At 32.6% G+C, this 22,743-nt stretch overlaps 1 protein-coding gene across 1 annotated transcript in view; it reads left to right on the plus strand.

Moving 5' to 3' along the window:
- Positions 1–22,743, plus strand: part of LOC126832794 (glycine receptor subunit alpha-3-like) — a 127,250-nt gene that overhangs the window by 76,406 nt on the left and 28,101 nt on the right. Inside the window, exon 3 of the mRNA XM_050563747.1 lies at positions 11,700–11,767. Within this exon, the coding sequence (XP_050419704.1) occupies positions 11,700–11,767 (68 nt within the window). The remainder of the gene's footprint in view (positions 1–11,699; positions 11,768–22,743) is intronic.

Raw genomic sequence — 22,743 nt, forward strand, 5'->3', positions numbered from 1 at the left:
ATTATATTTTTTATTATGAAAAAAATGTATCATGCTGATATTTGTGTAGGTTTTAACGCTTAATTTCGGACACACATAAACCCAAAATTTTTAAGTATTAAATGATAGTACAAACTCCACGTTCTAAAGCCTACTTGGCCCACGTTTTAATTTATTTTTAACGTCTGTTTTCAATAAATCCAAATTGAAATTATGGAATTCACATTTCTTTTGTTACATTACAAAAAAAAAAATGGCTTTCTCTGTTATAGTATAATTTATATATAAATACATTTTTTGTAAAACCTTTTTATCTTTAAAAACTTAATAAAACAACACCATACCAGCTGTACGCCTTGGAGTCCGCTCGACGACTTGTTAAATGAATATTATTATTAAATATTTGTAACGGCAATGGCTAATTTTTTTTTTACTCTTGGATGATTCAGTGAAAAAAAATAAATGAAAAAAAAAAAATAACAGATAAAAATCATAAGCTAAATAATAACAATATCCAATTCCGTGCCAATTATTTTCGACTTTATTAAAATGTCGCCGCTTTATATTTGCACTAAAGACAGCAAATAACGTTGTACGAAAATAATCGACTGTATGTCTTCGGGCTGATTGATTGCTCACGCTTTATCATGCCCGTTTGACTTCCCGCCTTATCTTTAAACTTCAGGTATTTCAATTTTCCCATAATAGTTCTGCACGCCTTTATTCTCCTTGCGGTGGTAGGTACCGTTTTATGTTCTCTGTACCCAACCGCAAGTACAGTCGCATCAATCAAACCGAAGACGTCGGTAAACACTATATGCAAATCGTTATAATATTTGTTATTCATTCGGCGTGGCCAAAACGCAAACGTCATACACAATACACATTATTTGCCAATTGGAAAAAAAAAGTATCAATATAATCACTTTTTCAATATCCAATTTTGCAGTAATTTCTCTGACGCTTGCCAAGTACACTTGACTTGGGTAGTGACTTTCTAATGTGGAGACACGTCAAAAATGTGACCCAATAGTTTTCTGTTTGATGTATTCACAGACAATGTTGTCTGCGCTGACTATTCAGACGTTTCACAATATCCCAATTCTGTGCGCTATTATATACTTTGGTCTACTCAGCACAACTTTGTTAACATAATAATAAATCGGTGGTGTAATCTAACGTCGAACATCGGACTGGAATAGACCGTTAATCACAGGGAGAGTACCTACTCGGTAATGGTTGCCTCGAGATATGCATAATTTAATTGTTTAAGGTAAATGGGATATGCATATTACTGTACAAACAGAAATGTCGAGATTCTAGAATGTACAACACTACAAGATAGGTTTACATAAAGTACTGGAATAAATTACAATAAATTACTCAAGAAACCAATAGAAGGTTTGTGTTTTAAGATTAATATGCACGTTATTGTATTGATGGCGAATAAATTCAACTGATTTGTGTATAGCAATGCTGCTTAAATTGTGAAAAAAAATATATATTTTATTATTTCATTTATTCTCCTCGTTGTGTCGGATTTACAAAGCTGCCACGTGTATGGGAAATATTATTCCAGGTTGAGATCACATTGAAATGTATGGCGACAGGACCTTGATGGCTTGACTGTAATTGCTTTGATGTCATGACGCACACACTTTGGCCATATCAAGTTGACGGGATCATAAAATAATAATATTATTATTTGTTTGACACAGTTTTGTCCTTCGCTTTGTAAATTATTTGAATTATTAATCTCACTCTCCCTCTAATCTTTAATTGGTTGTCCGACGAATGATTATACTGGCGGTAGATTTGAGCTGTGTTGTTATTTAATCTAGTTTTGCCTACATAAATAACACAAAAACTTTTTCACCGTAAGATGTTGTTGTGTACTTAGGACCTTAGTAGCGTGCAGTGAAATGAGATAATTATTTTGTCTTGTGCGCCGACCCTTGGGGGTCACCTTGATTAGTAATTAACCATAATTTATTGCCCAAACCGTTGCGCGGTTTCGCCGATATTTTATGACACAAACACATTATCTCTAAATTAAAACACATTAAACGAATCGTTTTCTTTTTTGTTTTTTTTTTTTTTTATTAAGAGATAAATTTCCGGCCTCGGCAATTTATTAGGCGGATAACGAATAGGCGGTATTCGGCGAAAATTGGCCTAGAAGGCATTTTAACTATGTCCATTTGTTTAAGACCGGCCGGTTAGGTTATATAAAACGGTTGTTCGATAAAAAATGACTTTGCCGACAAATAAATACTTTATCCCGGGGGGGTTTAATACAAACCTTTAGTTTCACTGACGTGACGATTGAACAGCTCTCTAATCTTTTTAACTATTGGTACAATGCACCCGAATTGGAAAGCGAAAGCCAAGGGGTGTGATGCATCTTTACTATCTTCCATCCCCGTCACCAAACCAACCGAACAACATTAATTGTGACACAGCAGCCAGTCGGATCATTGGATTTCATACGAATAACATTGATCACGTTAATCTATAATAAAGTGTTTGATATTATTAACTTTTGCTGTAAAATGTGTATTACTATTAAATATTTGTTAACACTTTTGAAGAGTTCAAAGAAACATCAAATTGGTAATCAAGTATACATTTTGGATTCTGGGTAAATACTTATTTTTACTGATTACCAAACTCACTAGAAATAGTTACAAGTAACAAGTCGCAATTCATAATACAAAAAAATATGACAGCTATAACTTCAAAATTAAAAGTAAATAAATAGTTTAATATGTCTTGTAGGTACTAATTTCTTATATATTTTTAAAACAAAGTTCAATCACAGATACTTTTTTTCTGACTATCTCAGTCTTTTAGTTATTTGGTTATCAGGATTGTGTCTACAAACTTCAAAGCTTTCAAACTTTTTAGCTTTTTAATAAGAATAAAACACAAAATAAAGTAACAATTGACATTTAACAAAAAAAAAAATGTTTACATGAAAACACTAATATTACAATCTGAATGATCTTTATCGGGTTTTGTAAATTATGAAGTAGAACATATAATTATATTTCTGTTATCAAAATTACAATAGATACAGAATCAGCTTCTTCATTTTTTTTATCAGTTTTAAAAAATAAATATATTTTACAACATTGTGTGTTAATTAAAAAATGACATGCATTTAAAATTGTTATCAGTTTTATTATCGTTGGATTTTTTTTCAAATTTGTGTTGGATTTTAAAGGGGAAAAATTTGCGAGTATATTCTTTACATTTATTGGAAATAACCTAATTCAAAAAAACAAAATTCGATTTTACTCGGTAATAGATTAACACAGCGAGATCAAAATTGAACGCGGTTGTTTGTTTTTGTGGATACATTTGTACTTTGTGCTCCGTTTGTGTTCGAGTAACTTGCCCAGAGCTTTTGTTGTACGTTTATTATTGCGCACTAGCATAGCTGTAATTATCCGAACCCGGTGGTTTACCGTTTGAAACATTTCGCGGTGGCAAAATATACAAATGTAGAAATAACAACATCCATGTATAATGAACTAGGCCGGCGTTAGCTAGCTGTTACACGGTGCTTATGCGTAAATTATTATTCTCATTCGTCGAGGTTTTCATTAGCAGTGCCGCACTTAGGCCGAGCAACTTTAATTGAAACTCAGAAAACGACAAGAGAGGAGTTTAATCAAATTTCCGAACATCACACTTGAAATTTTCAAACACATACGACGGGCACACAATTCCCGTGAGTAATTAACGGTGTAAAGTTTTTGACTTACATATACATAGCAAGTACTCCAGTAATGGTGCTCTAAGTATATATGAACACACGGAGAGCCTTTCAATGTATACTAACCGATAATATATTTTTTTATATGACTGTCAAAACAACGACATCGATTGATCTAGAAACAAAAATAAAAATTGTCAAACCAGTAAATTATATTCGTTCGACACAACAAGTCTTGCCATTATTATTTTTGTAGGGTTATAATTAGTTTGTGTATACTACTGTAATGTAAAATTTGATTTTCTTTGAATAGGTAACATATTGTTGACCGTTTTGCAAGGTTATCTAATCTGATAATGAACAAAAAGTTCATTATCATTAGAACTGTTATTAAACACCGAAAAAATGTATGGACTAAACATGAAGCACAGTAGAAATCTGTCAGTCGGCTTAGTTAATTCGTCAATGGTAATTTCGAGCAAAATGCATACAATTCTTTTGGAGTTAAATTTGGAATTATTTTTTAGGAAATTTTAGAGCTAAATGGCTGAATTGGACGGGAAAGGATTAGAGCACAATTAGAGTTAAAAAATAGTTTAAATTTCCTAGAAAATTTGGAAAAATGAAAGGAAGGCAATAGATAAATATAGATACTATAAATGCATGTAATCTTTCAACTCTTTAGTCTAAGCAAGATAATATAAAATATGATTGCTGTCACTGCAATATAATACGTTGCTATGCAATTGATTTTTTTCAAACAATTCTTCCTGAAATTTTCAATATCTAAGTTCAAAGCATTGAGTAAATTATAAATATATATATTTTTTTGAATTTTTGCATTAAAATTGAGCTGTTTTGTATTTTGCCATGCTAAAGATGTTTCAACCACACAAGAAATATTTTACCCCACTTGTGAGATACTTGTAAAATCCGTTAATATCAATTTGGATCACGGTGTTGGCACGTACATAGCGCCAGTCATATTCTATATATATATATATATATGTGTGTAAAGGTTTATTACAATCTTAAAATCGATAATAGTTAATTATTGATAACGAGTTTAATATAGACTTGTAATCCGTGGGATTATTTTATGGCAATACCTATTGCGTTTACAATGAGTTCAGGATTCAATTGCATAAATGTGTATTATTTTTGTGTAGTAGATGGCCATTTTTTAGCAAGTCCCAGAAATTGTCCATCTTTTAGAATATGTTTTCGGCTCAATAACACGTGTTAATCGGAATCATTAATATGCTTTAATAAAAAATCGCTATCGATTAAAAGCCTTACGTCCCTAGATTGTTCAAGGTCTGTTTTTGAGAAAATTGTGTATGCTATTATAGTCCCACACTAGATCTACCTTTAGTCTAATTTGGCTCTCTTGGAGATAGAACGGTCAAGCGGTTTAAGGCGTAGACTGACGAGGTTAGTCTACACAAACTAACGGCCCACAATAACAAAACAAGACAGTACGGTGTAATTGTGTCAAAATAATAAATGGAACAATGGTAGTTTCAAAATGAGTCTCCACCACGGTGGCGGGGACAGACGGTCGTGTCGTTATGCATTGGGTTCATCCGGTTGAATTATTATTACTGTTATCGTTGTTATACAGAGACGGATATGGTGCATTGTGGAATAAATCCTACCGTACCGTGTAGGACGACACAGTGGTTTGTATACGTCGAGTGGCGCCGAAGTTAAATGTCAAATTATATGTACACAATAAACCGTCGACGTTAACCCGAATAATTACCTACAGAGAACCATACTTTAAGACGGCGGAGGTGCTTAATAGGGGAAACTGTCAATCTTATCAAAGGCAGAATTGTAAAATCACACGCAGGTGTTTGAGTTGCTTGTTAAGTGTCGAAAAACGATTACATTTGGGCAAAACGACGAAGAGAGTGTGGTGATAATAGAATTGGGATATTCCAGTGGTCGAGATCAGCTGTTGTACTGCTTGTGCAAAAGAAAATTGATGAACGATGATCCGGAAAAATATATATTTTTTTAGCAATGGAACGAAACAGTTAAAGAACACAATGTTGTGGCAATGAAAAGGAGTGTTGTGACGACATTGTACAAGAAAGATGACAGGAAAGTGACTAACTGGGACAGAAGGAAAACCTAGGCACAATAAATCGAATGGTTTGGTCATGTTAGAAAGAAATTTAGAAAATATAAGAAGTTTTTTTTTTTAAGTAGTACAGAGCAATGAGAATAAGGGTATGACGCGGACAGGTAGAGGACCTTAATCAAACGTCGGCGCCTCTATTCATTGTTAAGTTGAACCACTCAAGAGTGTTGTTAATGAATTTTCATGTATTTTTTTTTTTTGACGTGACCTTCCATTATCACCGAACACATTTCACGCAGTTAATAAATCTATTAAGAGTAGGCCTGACATAACAAAAACATGTTGTTTATAGAATGATTATGGAACGAGGGCATGGTTTCAATTAGTTCCGGTACGAGTGCGTGTATTAAACCAACAGGAAATCAAAAATATTATTCTTTCCACTGCCGGAATGTTTGTATTGGATATTTCATTGAGTGAAAATATGTGTCAACATTGCTGGTAAAAGGCAAAATAGCATTTTTTATCATGTTCTTCAATCACATCGACCAACCCCGCTTGCACCGCAACGCGAAACCCTAATGGACATTGTGTGTTAAAGTGGAAACTGCCGATTTACCCACTGGTAATAATTACTTAATGAACTTCAAACACGGGTCGCATTTATCCATAATTTTTAAATAGATTTCACGAGAATTAATGCAACCGGACGCGTGCCAAAAGCCCCACGAGGTCAGTGTGACCTATCCAAATGCAATTACTCTCTCAGTATAAAAATTAGAAATTAGGAACTTTTTATTGTGTCTGCTACCCACTGAAACATTTTTAATACTGGACCGATTGGTCCTGACGGGTAAAGGCGAGGCGGGTAAAAGAAAAAAAAAAACACTCCTTCAGGCTTTAAATGAGAGGGGGGAAGGGGATATATGACTTTTAAACTTTTAAAACGCTTTGCTAATTTAGACCATATGTTTGGTTTCAAAAAAAAAACGGTTCTTATTGTGCTTAAATCACTTTCAGATTTAATAATTGTTTCTACCCAACTTTTGCTAATTTACAAAGCCGCCGTATTTAATGCAATTATGCGTCTTCTAATAGTTAAAGTGTTTTGGCTGTGGGTAGATTTTGACCGAGAACTTATGGCATCTGGAATGTTCGTGTCTTCTCCTTTATATTTTCTATATTCGGTTAATAAATGTTTAACTGATATAGGAATCGTACCAATGGTTTAACATAAGGGAGGTGCTACTCACGGGTTTTCATTAGGTGTTTTAATGACATTTAAGTATGCTCTAGTCTCTATTTTGTAGTCTTATTATCAACAGCCGTTAAAAAATTAGTGTGAAAATGGCATTGATTTTGTTTATTCGTGAACGCATTACTATGCATCAATAGAAACCGCATTTTTCCGTTTAAAAATTAAATAACCTCTGATATTTTTTTTATATATATATATATATATATATATATATATCACTAGTGGCTGCAAAACATTAAAGTGCAGATGAAAACTGCACGGTGACATAATATGAACTGTATGAAATTTTGAAAATAGCATAGGTACGTTGTCGGTATAATGGTTTTCCCAGGGGAGAAAAAAGTTATGAATTTTTTAGGTCGATCAGTGCATTTTTTCACGTGTGACACCATTAACTATTGAACCGTTCGTTTTAAAAATATTTTTTTCAAACATAATTTTACCGAAAGACATTGTGAAACACACAGCGCCAGACAGTTCCTTGGAATTCTATAGGTGGTATTAATAAGAAACCGAGCCGAGAGGTGGTTTCTCGGGTATCACACGAATATTTCCAGCCAAGTCAAGGGGAAAACCTTCGGATCAATTGTACCCAGATGAAAACAGTAGACTTTGACATGGAAAAAATATGCTTTGATCTCACTCGGAGCGGTGTAGACTCGCTCGTTGATTTAATAAAATATAAACTGCGATGGTTGTGTTTCTTTGACGTTCATCACAACTCGGCCTGTCATGTTATGCGACTTTCGAAAATGAATTTGTCCCGTTTTTACTGTGAGAAACTGTTTCTCAAACAAAGTCAACGGTTCGGTCGGTCGGTTTTGGAAGTAATGTACAGAATAGGGTTGCCGGCTCCTTGGGAAAATATTCCTGAAACCTGGAGACAAATTCAAAACTTGACAGGGGAGTGAGACACCAATGTTGGACGTACCTAAAACGTGACTCCATAGTTTACTGTTCAATAAGCCTCTTTGCTAGTTTGCATACTGACTAATCGGGGTAAAGTATTTATTTATACGGTTCATTATAGTTATTAACTTAAAGTATTAAAATAAGCAGCATACGATGAGAGTAGATTCAAGAGTATCCTCTGCACTGTATACAGTCAGGTCATACGCTAAACTTATGTTAAGAGGCTTAATTGTAATTGCATACGAATTTAATACTGTCTGTATTAGCGTACGGTTCGATAACCTTTTAAACATCAAATAAAAAGCTAATAACAAAATACAAAGCTATTTGTTTTACTGCTACAGTTTTCCTACTATAACAAGTGCTACATTTACTAGGCCGGAAGTAGGAAAACAAATTTCGACTTCCGGCCGAGTAAACTGAATTTACATTTTTCCATGTCTGGTTTAAAATATGCAGACAGATTTGTATTTGTTGGCAACGATGAATAATACATATATATATATTACATCATGGTATTTACTTTGTTACTATATTATATTATCACGTATTTTAAGGCTTATGTTGAAACACTTATTTTTTTTTCTTCTTAACGACCATTTCCACCGAGTTAACGAAGTGTTTTTGTTGGGTATAATACACAAAAGAGTGTTACATAAATGTTATGTAACATTATACAGTAAAATGTTTATTTATTTTAATTTCCATTCTATTCACTGCATGTTTTTTAAATGTTCTTAACTTGAGTAACTGCTCAGGTAATTAGCTACCAATAAATTGTACTGATAATTGTAATAACCGTCTTTATCAGGCCCATTTCGTAAGAGCTATTTGTCAATAGGTGAGGTGTCCTCTTAGGCGGATTTTATTTCTTCCAGTGGTTTTAAATTGGCATTTCCAATCGAGAAAAACCCTTGTAGTGGGGTGTCGTAGTCATCATCTTGATATTATTATTATTATTATGTTCAATAGCCAATATAGAATACTGTAAGTGCGTTTACAACCGAAAGACTCTCCGTCGATACATACCTATCCACTTTAGAGTGCCATTATTAATATATGTATCTAAATCGCGGTCGCTTGGCCGGCAAACAGTGTTGTTTTAGGTCGCTCAACTGTCGTTAAAACGAAGCCATTGAAAAATAGCTTACAATTTGTTTTTTTCTCTCTCATAGTTCGATTTACGACCGTGTGTATTATATGGCCATGGAGTTATATATGCCCCATCGTACGTCACCGGCAGAAAATCACACAGATCCCTGTGGTTATAGTGCTGGGACATTGTTATTATAGTCCGGCCAGTAGATTTATATTGCTGTATTCAGACGCAATGCGGACCCCCGCTAGAGTACATACAGGCAGATTGGTTAACAGCTATGACCCAGTCAATATTATCGTAAAAGATATTAGACATTTTTAAAATGATTTTTTTTTTCATACTTATATAGTTGGCCCAAATTGTATATATTTTTAAATGGTAACTTATACGTTTAATGATCTTTTTAAATTAGAAATAATATGTGGGCAATTTTGATTGGTCCATAACCGGCGTTGGATCAATTAGTATTACAAGTAACTTTAAAAGTAATTATCCAAAACTGGTTATCAAACTGATTTTAAGTTTCAAAAGTCGATTGAACTCTGAAAAATACTAAAAAACGGTATAAATATTTAGTGATTTTAATAATATTGTAAAATAACATTATAAGAAAAACATTTTTTCAAAAAAAAAATACTAGAAAAAGATTTACAGTTTTCTCAAAAGCTAAAAAAATACACGATTACCGAAGTAGATACATTTCCAGGTAGCTACGTGTGAACGAATCGACATTCAACAGGTATCTGAAAAGTATTTTCATTGTGTTGTTGATTTCGATATAGACAGGTGATCAACCCTAATCAAATGCAACCTATTAAAGAAAAAAAACGGTTTTTTTATGATGTTAAGTGATTTTTATGCGGTATTATGCAATCGTCTAGTCTAGTAAACGTTCAGTGGATTATTCTGAACTCGATAATTAAACGGGAAAAAAAAACACCTTTGTCCAGTTTAGCCTCGGTGCGGAGTTGACTTTTTTTTTGTGTGTCTAGATTTCTTCAAGCAGCAAGTCTGTCGATCGGAAATCGCAACTTAATAGTACTTTATTGAGCCAAAAATGTATTTTTTTTTAGTGATTTTTAACCATTTTAGTTATGGCAACTCCCAAGTACTTGAGTCCTATCCGTCGCGAGATGGCCCCGACCTAACGGCTGGATTTTCTCGATAAAATAAAACAAAATTTGATAAACAATTTCCAGTTGTAACCAATTTTCTGGCGTGTACGGTTTTCACTCGTTTCGGGTTAGACGTGGTGTTGTACATCGAAACGAATAGATGCGCATTTTTCTGGTCGGGAGACCGCGGGCGCCGCAGCGATAACAATATCACGGTGACTCGGACGGGCAAACGTAGGGTAGGTAAGACAGAAAGGGAAGAAAGGGGAAGAACAGATTTATTTCCCCGAGGAAATCGCGGCCCTGGGAAGCGTATGAGCGCACCAGAGTAAAACGAAACGGGATGGAAATCGAATTGGACCAGCGGACGAAAACCAACAACGGCCTCGTGCAAGACGGTCTGGATGACGATAACATCAGCGGTTATGATTTACAGTTAACCGTCACCGAGGACCTAATAAGAAAATATTATAACGGCTCCGGGGATGAAATATAAAGTAATATCGTCTCGGGACGCGTATCTCACCTGCTGCATCTTTATGGTCGCACTTTAAAGTCGTTTGTCTAGACTCAAATGCGTATAGATGGGTTGGATGTGTGCTCAATGTGTGTACTGGTGTACTTACATAATATATGCACATGTTATTAAAGTGTACGTTACACATACACGAGAGATACTCGATTTGGTTTTATTGTATACAACCGACATTTGTACAATAACAATATGATATAGACTACATACAACCGTAGCTATTTACTTTGCCAAACGACCAGCCGAGTTGTGTACGTTATTGACATGATAACGTTCAGCTTAGACTGGTAGAAAATTCGTGACATTTTTGCGTCACTACTGTTTGTCAACAATAGTTGAAACTGTAGCTTGCCTACACTATTAAGTATGTTAGGCATGCCATTTTTTTTTAAACCCCTATCAGAAAATGGTATTTTTTGTCGCTCATTTTAATAGTAATTAAATTTATTTCTATTGAGACAGAAATGCTCGTTTTGCAAATCTTCTGATCCAGGGCTCTTTTAATGGACCAAATGTTAATCGAGACCTACTCGCGTTTAACGTTAATGGACATTTTTGGTTGTGTTGTATTAATCGAAAGTGACACGTACAAACCCTGCGCTTAATATATGTATACTGTGACATTTGGCACTGTGGCGATATTAAAGCGGGTTTAGTCAAATTAAGTGTTGAATAATTTCATAAAGGTTATAACGCGCTAAGCATCGCAGAGTATATGGCTAAGCCTAGAGTAATCCGGGTCTCGAAAGTTACCTATATTATTTTATTAGGCAAATGCTTGTCAAACATTTTTGAAAATTGTTCAGCCCTTTTATTGTCGCTTACCCAAAGCCCGGGTTTTATGTGCTTAAGTAGGTTTCATTCATGAGCTGACAGCGCATTATCTATGACGGTCAATTGCCGGGACTTGTTGAATAACATACAACATGTAAACCTAACGCAGTATATGTCATGTTTTAATATTATTAACGTGCATATATTATTATGTTCACAGATAACGCAACAACTGTTCACTGTGAACTGTACATCCGGAGTTTTGGGTCCATTAGTCCGGTTACCATGGTGAGTAATGTTACAAGTTATAATCATTTATTATGTAGGCAAGTTTCCACGGTGTACTCATATGTAAACAGGGAAGACTAAAAATCACCTTGATGATTTAAAAACCATAAAAAAATATTAGTAAATATTAACGTACGAATGGCCATGTATGTGTGACCTGTGCAGGTTGATCGTTTCAACCTAATCCATTTGTTATCGACCAATGAACATTTCTAGCAAACCGTTCTTAATTGAATCTAAGCATATATCGAATATGATATAATTCTTTCAGCTGGTTTACTCGATTGTTTCGACATAAAAACTGTTCGCCTGAATATTTTATACGTTAAATTTAAACAAGGCAAAGGTTTAATGCTAATTTTATTGTACTGCTCTCGTGTGTTCAAACGGATGTAAAATTCGTCTGAAGCTTCGAATTTTATGTTGCTGTTCAATAGTTTAAATTATTTCTGGCTGAATAGTTTTAATAACGTTGCTTTCACTAAGCGTTCCGTCAATGGTCTTATTATAAACGGTTTTTGATTTCAATGGTCCACAATTATTATCATCATCGTCATGAATGGAAATTCAAACAGTGATATACGCGCAGATAACTAAATTAAACATAACTGAATTATTTGTGTCGTTTGCTCCGGCCGAGTTCATTCGTTCATTTACAAATAAATAATAATAAATAAATTTCTCTCTGACGTACAAACTAACTTACTTTGAACATTCGCAGAAAGGTATAACTAACGCTGCTGCTATAAAACTACATTAACTACAGTGATATATTTAAGTACAGCAACAAGTCAGTACTGAGTTGAGGCAGTCGCAATGGTTTTTGGATAGGTTGTAATTAATTAACAAAGAGTCAAGACGTTCTCCTAAATACACCGACGACTTCCATCGGAGTCGTTAGTGTATACCGTTTTTTAATGTACAACAATATTAACATCTGAATAAATTACCATTCGTTTGTTCACGACGGAAGTAAATTTCATTTTCTAAGGACTTACCAATAAGCTTTGTTTTTACATGAACTTAATACTTTCAAAACGATCTGCTGTATAAAAAAGGGCCAGAAAAAATATCTCCATAAAATTACAATGATTACTATTCGTTTGTTCAAGGTTTGATATATTCTGTTTATTTTCCCTCGAGGAAGTAGAAAATATTATTTATAAAGATTAATTTTTATAAAACAAAATATTATACGACACAACTAGGAAATAAGAGAAGAAACTTGGAATTTTGTTGTACTTGAAATTTTATTTTAAGTACCTATACTTTATCGTTTTTATTTTTACCAAACTTATTTTAGATAAAATTAAAAAAAGCAACTACATATAATATGACGACTTGGTATTCATGACACATTTTCATAAATAAATGTCATACACACTGCCAGTGCGGGGTATGTACACTCTGTGCGGTAACGCATTACATTACACGTTGTAATGCAATAGGGTCATAAATGAAAATGCTTCAAATATTGATATTGTAGCCATAACTATTTTGTAACAGACCGATAAATACATTTTGACACTTTCGATCGAGAGCAAAAAAAATAAATGACATAACAGAAAAATATAAAATTTACTGATGGGTTCGAACATATGGGCAAAATGTATACAGTGGTCGGGGAGGGTCTTCAGGAATTATTATCATAACTGAATGTGACAAAATCAATGCGAATCTGTAGATGGTATAGGAATACAATTATTGCTAAAAAACAATAATGTGCTTAAAATTGTTTTTTTTAGCATTAGGGCGGAATCAACTAGGGCTAATCGTCCGTCTGTAATAATCTCTGATGCCGTTGTTACCAGATTAATGTAATGTAACAAGTAAATAAAAATATTTTTCTCAGGCACAAATACATTCTTTGTAATAAGATGGCATGCGTTGACGTCCAATTGTAGAGTTATAGACTTTAGCATATTTATTAGGTTTTATAAAATCAACAATACAGACATTAATTTTACTATTAAACGCCATTGTATTATCAAAACAATTATTGATGTGTTAATCGTTAACTATTACATTAATGTACTACAGTATTTATGGATTATAAAATTATCAACTATTACTACAGATTTCTGCAGATGTTAAATGATGCGCTGACAATACAGATTGGTTTATGGAATTAAGTCTTCATAGAATAACTGCATGTTTGGTTACAACAGTCGAACCATGCGCTATACAACTATGGCGAATAGACAGTGTTTTTAGTCTTAAAATTAAAATTCATTGCCAAACTGAACACCTGGGTATATTTGTAAATTATTAAAATACATATTACAGTCGTTAGAAACATATTTATCAGCCTGTAAGACTTTTGTAACACTTAGAGTTTTCTCGCTTGAAATATCAGTTCTTTGGTGTACGCCTATAATAATAATTACCAAAGCCTTAATTAATATAAGTTGGCATTTACCAATCCAACTTGCCAATCGAGCTACAAACATGTAATGACATGTTCATATAAACCGAGTTTTTTTTAATACAATTATTTGTATATTACATCTTATCATGTTAGTTTATTTAAAAAGAAAAACAGATTATTAATATAATACTTCTTAGACAAACGTTGTCAACTATATATTTGTTTGTAATAATAATTAACTGTTTCAGTATCGAACGAAAATATTTGTCGGATACCTGTTGACGTCCATTCTTCCCAAACAGCAACCTAGAAATGGAATATGGTCAAAGTGTAATTTTCCTTTTTTTTTTTTTGAGCTCCAAACTATTAAGGTTTTCCTTAAAAAAAAAAAATAAGTAGTTTGATAACAGATTTCTAAGAAAATTGTTAACGTTATAGCCCCACCACATAAATCCTAAAGGACTGAAGTTCTTTGACCAAACTATAAAAAATATATAAAACACATGTTGTAAAAAGCAAAAATGTTAACAGATTTTTGTGTGAAATCGTAATAAACTTGAGATCAAAAAAATAAAACACCTTGATTCACCTTGAGTGGGTTGGTGTTTGCCAAATGAATACTTGCCATAGCAACAACGCAACGTTGCAGTAAAACAAAAAGTTCGGTTTAACTGAAAACAATTTGGTGTGAAACATTCATCTGTCACAGCTTAGCAGAATTCCCAGACACTTTTCCCTTATATGTATGCTTGTAATAAAACTTACCATATTCTCCTACAAGGTAAAACAATAGTTATTCAATGTATACTGTATCGCAGACGGCGCAATTGTTAAAGTATTAATTGTGTTATTCACATATTTATTTGATATCATATGAAACATTTTAAGAGTATTAAAAAATACTGTGACAATTATTATTTAACATTATCCACGAAAATTGATTGAATTCAAAAATATTTAAACATTTTTTATACCTATTCATATTGAAATGATATGTTTTTATTGACAGGCTAAATAATGTGACAAGCTAGTCGACTAATTTTCAGGTAAATTTAGCGCACAAACCTTAACTTGTGTATAACTTATCAAATGTATATTATACAATTTATAGCAATTTTCAGCTGCTATGTGAACTTTTCAAAAGCCGGTCTTCGCGTGTAAAATAATAAAACCTCAACTTAATCGATGCTTTCTCCGTTTAATTGTGCGGAATTTCTAGTTAAGTAACCACGTGGAATTCGCGGTACCAAATGAAATTAATTTGACCCCCGACGATTCTTCACACTAAACTTCGGCAATCACCCTCAGGGCTGGTATTATAATTAGTTGCAGGACTCGACAATAATTTGCATTCAGACCAAGCTCGCCCATTCGCATCACTGTAATAATATACAATATAGGGTCTGTTGTGCATGCCAAGTCCAGTAATATTGCCGAATTATTATAGAAATCAAATAACCAAGACGAATTAGATCTGGAATAATTGTATGAGTTGTCCGGTAGTGCGATTGCACTGTCATAGGAATGGCCTAAAACTAACCAAACGATTGTAGAAACGTTTTAGAGCGAAAATATTATCGAGGTGATATGACAAAGTTGTGAGTAGATAAGATAAAAAGTGCATCAATGGTTGAGCAATATGATAAACACTTCTAAAAATTTATAATTAAAAAGTCTTAATGAAAATGCAATCTAAATGACTTTGTTAAATTATTTTCGCCGTTATTATTTTTTCATCATTATAATAATAATTAAAATTTTAAATACTTTACCGTCAGTATGAAACTAATGAGATATTGTCGCAGAGTTATTGTTTCTTTTTTTATGGCAGTCACGGAGACTCTAAATGATTAATGTCCAAAATGATAAAACGAAAAATACTTACAATGGAATGGCACGAAACGCAAATTCTAAGACTGTCAGCCAATCCTACGTTTCATTTTATTTTTATATTTTGTCTTAGAATAGAAAAGCAAGTATCAACTGGAAAAATGGCTTTTGTAATTATGTAATTAGCACTTAAATTTAAATCCAAAAAAAATGTGATTTTATACATTTATTTTTATCACAAACTAAAGCTTTATTTTTGATTTATAACGATTGCACCATAGTGCAATAATTATTATCGAAAATTTCCCCACAAACCCAAAGTTATATACCCCTCCCCGTTGGAGAGAGAGAATTTTTTGGTTTATATAATTAATAACATAAAAAACGTGTCGACAAAATTTGTTTTAATTATGTACGAGTATAAACCAAAAAAGTGGCACAAAAACGATTGTAAAATTAACATATTTAAATTATCAACTTAATTATTTTTAATTTACATCCTTTCTATTTATTTTCAGAGCTCTAGTATCTTTTTCAAATTTTAATGATAACGTTGGTATATATATATTTAGTTGACTTGTTTAATTTAAGAATAATTTGCTGAACAAACTGGTCGATAACTAGTTTTGGATAATTACTTTTAAAGTTATTTAGGTTTGAAATTTAGTACAGGCGTTGGTTTGAGAGTGCGTTTTAATAACTCTAAATTTTTAATTTTAATAACTTTAAAAGTAATTATTATCAAAAACTAGCTATCGACCAGTGAAATCGTTCAGCGACTTATTCTTAATTAAAAAAAGGTCATTAAATATATCTTTTTGAAAAAACCTGAGGTCACGCCGATAGTATGTAAATGACACAAGAATGACACAGGCCGGAATTAGGAAATGCGAAATTGCAAATGCTTTTGGCCGTGGATTTCATTTACAAGCTACCACTTGGAGATGTACCTATAAAACATAAATTCCATTTAAATCTTTGGGAATTATTGTAATTGTAAAGCGATTGAATTATTTTCAAATGAACGCTTCGATGCTTAACCCATCAATGACGAGGATATATTTTACTACAATGGTTTCTCGCCGTTGATGGGTTAAATGTAAAATATTAAAAAAAGTGATTTAATCTGATTATATGTATAAATTTCCTATGACTGAATAAAAACACGATAACCAATCTTAAACCAAGAAAAGGTTATAATGTCTTAAGTTTAGTAAACCGTTATGTGATAACGTAAAATATAAATTTGCAATTTAACAATAGACTGTTCGATAACCAATTTAGGGTAAAAAAAAATTCCATTTTTTATTGGTTGACGGTTTAATGTAAAAAAAGTTTTTGTAGGGACATTGTTTTTTATGGTCTTCTGCCAATAAAACGCTTGCTGCTCAACTTAAAAACTTTCAGCCAAGTTCAACCACCACGCTAGGTCATTGTCCGAAAACTATCTTAAACAATGTAAGTGGTTAGGCAGCTCACTTTAGGTCGACAAAAATAGTATGCCTACAACGTGCACGAGACAAGACTGTTTATTTCAACAGTAGAAGTTCTCTTTTGCATCTGTAAAGTTGCTTATAATTTGCTACAGTCTCAATGTTTACTCTATTAAACGTACGGCCGACGCGACTGAAGTTAAGGAATTAAAAAGTTTTTCTATTATTTTAACTCGATTATAAATAAGCCCACGAGTTCTGTAAAAATGGTATTTCATACGCCGAAATGGACCACAAACGAATGGTCTAATTCAATTAAAAAGTGTTAATCTATTTCTCTATTTTTCGATTTTGATCTCGTCAAGTACATCACGCCAATTATTCTACTTTGTTGTTTTTTCTATAACAGCTAAACAAGTGCTTCGAATTAGTCGACTTAGAATGATTGTTGATTTATTATATAGTACAATATCAACGAGCAGAATTCGTTAAATACATAGTTTTATACAAAAAAAAAAAAAAAAAATAGAAACTTAACATTAATTATTAAAAGAGTTTTACACTAACTAGGTACTACTAGCATACTTAAAATGGTTTTGTCATAGAGTTTTTAGGATTAAAACCAAGAGGTTCAATTTTTTTCAAACTTCAGAACAATGACTTGTGACTGAAATATTGGGAATTTCGTTTTTATTTCAACTAATGCTATTCGTTTCGGTTTGTTATTCGTTAATAATTTATTTATAAGCTGTTAACGATTTTTTTTGCCACTTTAATTTTGTCTCGCATAGACGGGGTGCATTCGTTAGGGTGGTTTTTAAATCCAATAAAATAAGGGCGCGACAACGTTTTTATCGAGCATAGCTCCAGCTTTTTTAGTACAGGTGTAAATTTTTTATGACAGATCGTGCACGATAATAACGGCGGAGGAAAAGTACTTTGAGTTTGACCTAGAAATAAAAACGAAAGGCTTGCGTTTGTGTACCGTTCCTAACTTTCAGAGCAATTCCTATTGTACTCACAACTTACACTAATTACACGTTATTTTTCTACAGAAGTATAGTAAACGTTCCAATGAAAATTCCGTACATATTTTGGACCAATTCGACTGTGTTTAAAAAAGTTAGAGCACCGCAATTTGAAGTCTGAAGGTCAATTTGAATGTGTACATTTTTTGGGGTGTTTTTCTTGATTTTGAAGGGGAAGGGATGTACTTTTTAGCCCAATAAAGTACCCCACAAGTATTTCTAATGTACAGACTCAAAACAAAAAAATAATAAAAACAATGCCTTATAAAGTCCACCGCCTGCTCGTGTCCTAATTCTCATTCACTTGCACTTGCCATTAATAACATCGGCAAACCAACGGTGTCTGATCATCTCCGGGTTACTTCGGCCTTGCTGGGGAGGGTTCGCTTTATTTTGCCTTTCCAAAAATCATGACGGGACTACACAAGTCGTCGTACGTGCTCGGGATGCCAGAGGGGTCTCGTGATTATCATTTACTTCTATCTATAGACCTCCTACCGGAAGGGTATAAAGTCACAACACCTTTACGACGGACACGCTGAGGTATTTCCCCTTTCGCTCGTGTTTGACCATACAAAAGCCGTTTCGCAAACAATAGTTGTTCCCCCGAAATTGTTCATGGTAAAAAAAACGTATTATTATGGCTTGTAATTTTTTGCACTCACTACCATTTGTAATAGTCGTCCGGACAACGGTGATTCGCTGAACATGTGTTAGAATGAAAAAATATTAGTAAAAGATGTGAACAAAATTGTAAACTTCCCTAAAAAAAAAATAAACACTAAAATGTCACTACCGGTGTAATATCCGTGTTCGGTCATAATCGGAGGTTAAGTTAGGTTTAAAATGATGTGTTTATATTTTCATGTCTAGGCCAGCGATATCTCCTGAAGCGATTTCTTATTGTGGCAAGCCTGTACTATCAGAAATCATGCCTAAAAATTAACGTTGTAGAATCAACAATTTGAAAAATCCATGCAATTTAATAGTATCTGTATTTATTTTTAAGCAAACTAAAAACGGGAAAAAACGGTAGTAGTCACATTATGAAAATTTTAGAGTATAGCAAAAACAAAGTTTGTTAATTCCTCTCCCTCTTACATAAGAACAAAAAAAAAAATCACATAAAATGATATTCTAATAAAAAATGTATTTATTTAAACAACCTGTTGTCATTACATTAAAAATTAATGACATATATTAAAAAAAACTATTTGAAAAAAAAAATCATAATATGACTACTACCGTTTTTCCCCTGTGCCCTTCAAATGTTTAACAGAAGATACAAATTAGAGCAGCAACATTCTTACTAGTAATGGAAATCCGAAAATCCGTATTTTCACAAAAAAAAAAACGCTATTTAAGCCACTTAAAAATCATGCAAGTGTTAAAATATATTATTACAATTTATAGCTGTGTACTTAAGTTAAATATATTCGATAAAAATGTAAAAATAAAACACAACACTTGAAAGATAAAAACTGCTTTAGGATTTTTCATTAATTTTTCACCAGAATATTTTACTTAGGTACACAGCTTATATAATAATAATCTTTCCAGAAATTACCGATGCTGTTTAAACATTGAACATTATAAGAGTCAACAATAAATTTAAAATTGTCAAAAAATGGATATTAAGAGGATAGAAAGCAGCTGGGGTTTTGAGGAGTTTTATACAGGTAATATTTAAAAAATATCTCGGTTTATATGAACATGCCATTACATGTATGTAGCTCGATGAAGGTCATTGGTAAATTGGATTTAATATAATATGTTATCATAATGAAACTAAGGCTTTGGTAAATATTATAGGAGTACACCAAAGAACTGATATTTCAAACGAGAAAACTCTAAAAGTTACAAAAGTCTTACAGGCTGATAAATATTTTTTTAACGACTGTATGTGTTTTAATAATTTACAAATATACCCAGGTGTTCGGTTTGGCAATGAATTTTAATTTTAAGACTAAAAACACTGTCTATTCGCCATAGTTGTATAGCGCATGGTTCGACTGTTGTAACCAAACATGCAGTTATTCTATGAAGACTTAATTCCATAAACCAATCTGTATTGTCAGCGCATCATTTAACATCTGCAGAAATCTGTAGTAATAGTTGATAATTTTATAATCCATAAATACTGTAATACATTAATGTAATAGTTAACGATTAGTACATCAATATTGTTTTGATAATACTATGGCGTTTAATAGTAAAATTAATGTCTGTATTGTTGATTTTATAAAACCTAATAAATATGCTAAAGTCTATAACTCTATAATTGGACGTCAACGCATGCCATTTTATTACAAAGAATGTATTTGTGCCTGAGAAAAATATTTTTATTTACTTGTTATATTACATTAATCTGGTCACAACGGCATCAGCGATTATTACAGGCAGACGATTAGCCCTAGTTGATTCCGCCCTAATGCTAAAAAAACAATTTTAAGCACATTATTGTTTTTTAGCAATTGTTGTATTCCTATACCATCTACAGATTCGCATTGATTTTGTCACATTCAGTTATGATAATAATCCCTGAAGACCCTCCCCGACCACTGTATACATTTTGCCCACATGTTTGAACCCATCAGTCAATTTGATATTTTACTGTTATGTCATTTATTTTTTTTTGTTCTCGACTGAAAGTGTCAAAACTTACTTACCGGTCTGTTACAAAATAGTTATGGCTACAATATCAATATTTGAAGCATTTTCATTTATGACCCTATTGCATTACAACGTGTAATGTAATGCGTTACCCAGTGTACATCCCCCGCACTGGCGGTGTGTATTATTTATTTATGAAAATGTGTCATGAATACCAAGTCGTCATATTATAAATTCTCACCTTGACCCTCCAACTTCTTGAGTTTAGACTTTACCTCGTCCACTGTCCGACAGGCATTGAAACAACTACTATTTTAATGTTCCAACAGACCTATCAGTCCAAGGAAAAGAACATTCCCATAAAACTTGTTCGCATAATTTATTAATTAATATACAATTTAGTCCTAAAAACATGTGTTTATTCTTTTGTTTTTCGTCAAAGCGTTGACACAAAATATATTTTTATCGCGCTGGTAGATGCTTTTTTTTAGTTTTATCTAAAATAAGTTTGGTAAAAATAAATAATAAAGTAGGTACCTAAAATAAAATGTTTAGTACAACAAAAATCCACATTTCTCTCTTATTTCCTAGTTGTGTCGTATAATATTTTGTTTTATAAAAATTAATCTTTATAAATTATATTTTCTACTTCCTCAAGTGAAAATAATCAGAATAAATCCAACCTGGAACAAACGAATAGTAATTATTGTAAGGCCATTAATTTTAACTGGGATTAGTGATGGGAATATCCGGATGGGGCTTGAACAATACAAATTTTCTTTAATTTAGATTGGAAAAAATGTAATCTAGAAAAATTCTATTAAATCCGGGTCATCGTGTAAATTGCAGAAAAGGGTATTTCATATTTCCTAATGGAGAATTTAACGCTAGTTAAAAAGGCGGAAACAACATTTTTCAAAACCAAAGCAGTCATTCAACATTTTGACTATTAGCTCGATGAAGATCATTGGTGAACTGGATTTAATAAAACGTTAATATAATGAAAATAAGGCTTTGGTAATTATTATTATAGGCGTACACCAAATAAACGATATTTCCAGCGAGAAAATTCTAGATGTTACAAAAGTCTTATGGGCCAATAAATATGTTTCTAACTACTGTATGTATTTTAATAATTTATAAGACGTGTACCCAGGTGTTCAGTTTGGCAATGAATTTTAATTTTAAGACTTAAAGCACAGTCTATTCGCCATAGTTGTTGTATTGTCATGGTTCGACAGTTGTAACCAAACAGCGCAGTTGTCCCTAAGGACTGAATCAATCTGCATTGTCAGCGCATAAATCAACATCTGCAGGAATCTGCCGTAATAGCAAATAGTTTTAAAAACCATAAATATTATATTACATTAATATACGTTAACGATTAGCATAACGTGCGACAGCAATATTGTTTTAATTATTATGACATTAAATCGTAAAATAAATGTCTTTGCATATATTTATTTTACTTATTGTTTTGTGTTGATTTTATATAACTTAAAGCACTATCAAACTATTGCTTGGACACAATTTCCATCTTAATTATGTGGTTTTCTTCGAGAAAAAAAGTAAAAATCAATTTTTTGACGCACCAATTTTATATAAAATATTATCAGGCCCATGTCCGAACAAACTGGGCAGGAAATTTGGTAGCAGTTATTTGTTAAGGGTAGTTTAAAGTTTCCCAAATACTCGCTTTATAAA

Source organism: Adelges cooleyi, unplaced genomic scaffold, assembly GCF_023614345.1.
Source record: "Adelges cooleyi isolate 19-005CV unplaced genomic scaffold, UGA_ACOO_1.1 ACOO_flye_CR_arks_rails_tigmint_CR_PRNA_167, whole genome shotgun sequence".
In the NCBI taxonomy this organism is placed as follows: Eukaryota; Metazoa; Arthropoda; class Insecta; order Hemiptera; family Adelgidae; genus Adelges; species Adelges cooleyi.